We start from the raw sequence: 5764 nt of genomic DNA on the forward strand, positions 1-5764 counted from the left end.
ACCTTATTCACAATTTAAAGAAAAAAAAAAATGTAAACAACATAATTGAATTTGGTTCATTAAAGGTAAACACAAGTTATAGATATTGGTTCATTTCTTTGTACCATGGATATCCAAGGATACCATAACTGAATTTGGTTCATTAAAGGTAAACACAAGTTATAGATATTGGTTCATTTCTTTGTACCATGGATATCCAAGGATACCATTTAAGTAAAATTGCATTCTATCATGCATATTACGCATAACCAACTTAAAACCTCACTGATCCTAACTATAACTCATTTTACCTATAAAATATACAAACTTTCTTTGCCCCCCACAATATTATTGAAGAAACAAAATAGATATTAAATTTATGAACTAAGATCAGATGATCGAGTTGTAATAATACTTGAACATGAACTCTGACAGTGCAATTTCAGACTCCTAAGTCTTTTTTTTTTTTCTTGTTTCTATCAACCAAAGTATTACATCCTTCTTATAATCAGTTAGCAATCATTGACGAATAATACTACAAATAAAAAATTACTTGCAAGATCCACTCGCCTACAATAATGAAAACATAAAAGTAATTTTTAAAAACACAAGCATCAAAATATCGAAAATATAAAAAATTCGTCTATTCATGCCATATTGTGGAGACCTAAGAACCTTTGATCACCCAATTTATTCATATAGCAAGGAGCTCTCCATATTTGCGAAATTTGGTGGTATTTTCCATTCTAACCTCACTGACTTTGTGAAGTTCATCTTTCTCTCTCCCTCCAAATGTTATGCTCCATGAGTATAGAAAATAGAGCTTGTTTTAACACCAACTCAATTCTAATTAGAATAGAGTTTATTTTTAGCTTTATAAAGATATATATATATATATATATATATATGCATGTAGTCATGTGTTAGTCACTTAACTCGATGAAAGTTAAGAAAATTGATGGTCTATTTTGATATAACTCTGTATTTGAACCATTGAGCAAAGCCAATTATAATCCTCTCATTGGGTCGGACCGGACCGGGCCTGGAATTGTAAGCCGCGGACCGCTACTGGGCGAAGACCCTCCTACGGGATGAAGTGCGGACGGCTCAGTTTCTTCAGGTTGTTTGCTTTGCATGGCCCTTGACCAAAACATGGTTCTGTCAGTTAGGCCTCATATCAGACGACTATTCACGGGTTCTGGCATCGCCTGTGCTGATCCATTGGTTCTGGAGAGAACCAAATACCACTTTGCTCAAAATACGCATTTCATTAACCAAGTAGATGTGATCGCAGTCAACTCCCAACTCAAGCAGCTTGTTAGAACCGGTTGCTTGGACGATGCTCGCCAACTGTTCGATAAAATGCCTCAAAGAGATGAAATCACATGGACCACCATGATATCCGGCTATGTTAGTGCCTTGGAATGCTCTAAAGCATTGGTATTGTTCTCAAACATGTGGGTAGACCCTACCATCCGAATGGACCCCTTCGTACTGAGTGTTGCACTGAAGGCTTGTGGACTCGATATGAACGTGAATTTTGGGGAGTCATTACATGGATACTCTGTAAAAACTGGGCTTGTTAACTCGGTGTTTGTTGGCAGTGCCCTTGTGGATATGTATATGAAAATGGGCAAAATCTCGGAAGGCTGTAGGTTTTTTAATGAAATGCCGGAAAGAAATGTGGTCACTTGGACTGCCGTTATAACCGGGCTAGTTCGTTATGGTTATAACAAGGAGGGTTTGGTATTTTTTTCTGAAATTTCAAGATCAAATGCTGACTATGATTCATATACGTATGCTATAGCACTGAAGGCTTGTGCAGATTCCGGTGCGTTGAATTCTGGGAGGGCAATTCACACTCAAACAATGAAGAAGGGTTTTGATGTTAGCTCATTTGTGGCTAACAGTCTTGCTACCATGTACAACAAATGTGGGAAATTAAATTATGGCTTACGCTTGTTTGAAAAGATGAGGATGAAGGATGTTGTTTCGTGGACAACAATTATTACAACATATGTTCAGATGGGTCAAGAGGCGGATGCAATTGAGGCATTCATACGGATGCGAGAATCAGATGTAACTCCTAATGAATACACTTTTGCAGCCGTTGTGTCTGGCTGTGCCAATATTTTGAGAATAGAATGGGGTGAGCAACTACATTGCCATATTTTACAAATAGGTCTAATGGGTTCTTTATCGGTTGCAAACTCTATCATGTTCATGTACTCAAAATGTGGAAAGTTAACTTCAGCTTCTATGGTGTTTCACAGAATGATCACGAGAGATGTTGTTTCATGGAGCACTATAATTGCAGGTTATTCTCAAGGAGACTCTGGTCAGAAAGCTTTTGACTTTCTATCACAGATGAGAAGGGAAGGACCAAAGCCAACTGAGTTTGCTCTTGCTAGTGTGCTCAGTGTGTGTGGGAATATGGCAATTCTTGAGCAAGGGAAGCAGCTCCATGCTCATGTGCTGACCATTGGTTTAGATAACACACCTATGATACAAAGTGGCTTGATTAATATGTATTCAAAATGTGGGATCATTGAAGCAGCATCAAGGATATTTAATGAGGCAGAAAATTATGATATTGTCTCATGGACTACCATGATTAATGGATATGCAGAGCATGGTCGCAGCCAAGAAGCAATTGATTTATTTGAAAGAATTTCAAGTGTTGGTTTGAAACCAGATTCTGTGACCTTCATTGGAGTCCTTAGTGCTTGTAGCCATGCTGGTCTTGTCGATCTTGGTTTCCACTACTTCAATTCAATGAGCAAGTACTACCAGTTTAATCCTTCAAAAGAACATTATGGCTGCATGATTGATCTCCTCTGCCGAGCTGGACGCTTAAATGACGCAGAGCACATGATCAGAAGTATGCCATATGAACCAGATGATGTTGTTTGGTCCACTCTTCTCAGAGCATGTAGAATCCATGGTGATGTTGATTGTGGAAGACGGACTACAGAACAGATTCTTGAATTGGAGCCAAATTGTGCTTCAGCCCACATAACCATGGCCAACATTTACTCTGCAAAAGGGAAGTGGAGGGAAGCAGCAGAAATAAGAAAGATGATGAGATCGAAGGGAGTAATAAAGGAGCCTGGATGGTCTTGGATTAAACTCAAGGATCAGGTTTCTGCATTTGTTGCAGGTGATCGATCACATGCAGAAGGTGAAGATATATATGGTTTGCTGGATTTACTAGCTTCAGACTCAGAAATATCAGATTTTGTCCAAGATTTGGGCTCCCTTCTCTATGATCTTGAAGATTAAAAGAAGGTTGACCTGTGGGTTTTGTGGATTGAGTTTTTCTATTGCTATGGAGTCATGTGCACATCTTGAAAATGATGGCACGTATCCATTTAAGCAAGAAATCAGTTTTGACGGAGTGATTCACCGTCTCCATTGCAATGGTTTAAAGTGGCCTTTGATTTGGTGTCAAGGATGGCCCTTCTGAGAGCGACCTAGAAGTGGAAACATCCTGTTATCGAAACCCATGACCCAACTGAAATATGATCTGTGCTTGTGTGTTAAAATAATTTGCTGCTGCTTGCTAAATGACCCATCTGCACAAGAATACTTGGTTTGTTGGTTTTGTAGGACCTGCTTATGAAAATGGCCCATGGGATGTGGAAGGACCCCATTACGGCTTAGGATCACTTTCCATCTGTACTGGATGACACAAGAACCTATAGACTTGGTGCCCTTCAATGAAGACTCACGGATTATAATTCATCTGCTGTGAATGTGAATTATATGTTAGTAGCTCAACAAGCCCCAGTTTTGCAGTTGGAGGAAGAGGTCTACTGAACTGATTTGCTGCGAGTTTAGGTATCCGTCTATGGTGAAACTCCCCTTGCCATATTAGGTTGTCTCTTTCCAAATGTCATAACAAGCCAGAACTGCACGTTGCAGGAAGAAAGATTTCATATAACAGAGACCCTATTTGGGTAATTTTTTTATTTATTTTTTAAACTACATTATTTTGTATGCCTAATTGCTACTGGAAAATTATATTCAGGCATTGCCTTTGCAGGAAGGATTTTTGCCTGAAGATGTTATTAACAAATGGGGATTATGAAAGAAAATGAAACCTAAAAACACAAAACAGAAACTCATAACTCAAAAATCAAAACTAATAATCCTTTTGGTTAATATTTCTAAAATTAATGTAAAAAAATAAATCTAGTGGGATGCGGGTTCAGTTTTATAATAAAAAGTAAATATAATGATTTTACTTCATCATTATATTTTTAAACTCACTTTTTTGTTATACATGAATAATCATATAATGAAACTTCAAAATCAGTGAAAATGTTTTATGATCACACAACATGTCTGATGCACTCCATTTTATTCAACCTGCTTTAACTCTATGTATTACATCATTTTTAGTTTCTCCTTTCGTTTGCATAATGGATCCAAGATATCAAAATATACTAGTGCAAGTTTGATTTTTTTTTTTTTTTTCAATGAAAACTTATTTCACATAAACAAATCGAAAACAAAAAACCCACACAACCTACCTTAAGCAACCTATACTTAATTCAAAACTGATCTACTCTTAAAAGTCTACTAATCCTCCCTACATTTAGTTCACATTTCTCTAAAGCATACCCTATAACTAGTAGAAACCACACACATATCACAATCCACTTTAAAAAAATCTAAAGCATGCAATTTTGGTGTGTGAATCCCGGATAGACTAAAATCAAAAACTTGTGCCATAGTACTTTTGAAAAATTTTGAATAACCAAGATTGCAAATGGTTTTTCCCTTGAGATCCAATATATATATATATATATATATATATATATATATATATATATATATATATATTACGCCTACAAATCAAAAAGCATAAAATCTAATCTATCGATAAGCAATTAAGGAAAAAAAACACAACAAGAGAGGGAGAAGACCTCTCTAATGACTAGTGCATAATATAGTAATGATCGCTAAGTGGTGCAAATACCACAACAAACACCTTTTGATGTAAGAAAGGTAATGTTAACTGTCGCAATGTCCCGGGCACGAGGGTGCCCTGGGGAGAGGCAAATAAAAATAATGAGTTTAATTTTCAGGAAAAATTGGAAGTTTGGAGTCGCCACTAACCTTTTTTTTCTAGTGTAGTTAGAACACCTGATTACTACTCAATTAAGAATAGTATCAGTTTGCGTATACTAAGATTGAGATTGGGAGTTCGGTTATATGAGGGAAAGGTACTAGCACCCCCTACGCACCCATTCTACAAATGGTACCTAATTAACTAAGGATTATCCCAAATTGAATTATCATAACCTTTTATTTTACTCCTTTTAAATAAACAAATTGAAAAATACATTCAATTAAATAAACAAACAGAATATATACAATTTTATAGAGTATATTTAAAACGGTGTGTGATTTAAGAATGTCTAATAAGACCCCCAAAAGTGGGGATCTCGTCTGACAAACTCCCCTCAAAACCAACACAGACGAGACTTGAAAAGCTCATTGCCCTTTTTGAAATCATAAGGACACACCCCTTTAAAATCGAGAAAATATTTTTTTTTAGAAAAAATACTCCCATATTTTTTTTGATAATTTTCTGAGCATTTTTTGAATTCTTCTAAAATTTCTAGAAGGTTTTCTCACTTTTCTAAGTCAAAATAAATCAAAATATTTTTTCCAGCATTTTTATTATTTTTGCCGATTTTTCTGTGATTTTTATGATTTTTTATAATTTTTCAACTATTTTTATTAATCTAAAAATAAAATAAATAATATAATAATT

The 5764-nt window shown here is 35.7% G+C and overlaps 1 protein-coding gene across 1 annotated transcript; it reads left to right on the plus strand.

Moving 5' to 3' along the window:
- Positions 1-1083: 1083 nt before the first annotated feature.
- Positions 1084-4102, plus strand: LOC131163782 (putative pentatricopeptide repeat-containing protein At3g47840). The gene has a single exon (XM_058120527.1). It carries the CDS (start codon positions 1114-1116, stop codon positions 3259-3261), a length of 2148 nt encoding a protein of 715 aa, XP_057976510.1. The 5' UTR covers positions 1084-1113; the 3' UTR covers positions 3262-4102.
- The last annotated feature ends 1662 nt before the right edge of the window (positions 4103-5764 follow it).

The sequence above is a fragment of the Malania oleifera genome, chromosome 1 (assembly GCF_029873635.1).
Source record: "Malania oleifera isolate guangnan ecotype guangnan chromosome 1, ASM2987363v1, whole genome shotgun sequence".
Lineage (NCBI taxonomy): Eukaryota > Viridiplantae > Streptophyta > Magnoliopsida > Santalales > Ximeniaceae > Malania > Malania oleifera.

Excerpts from the sequence above, each read along its gene's own strand:
- LOC131163782 (XM_058120527.1), top strand. The coding sequence starts at position 1,114 with ATGGCCCTTGACCAAAACATGGTTCTGTCAGTTAGGCCTCATATCAGA.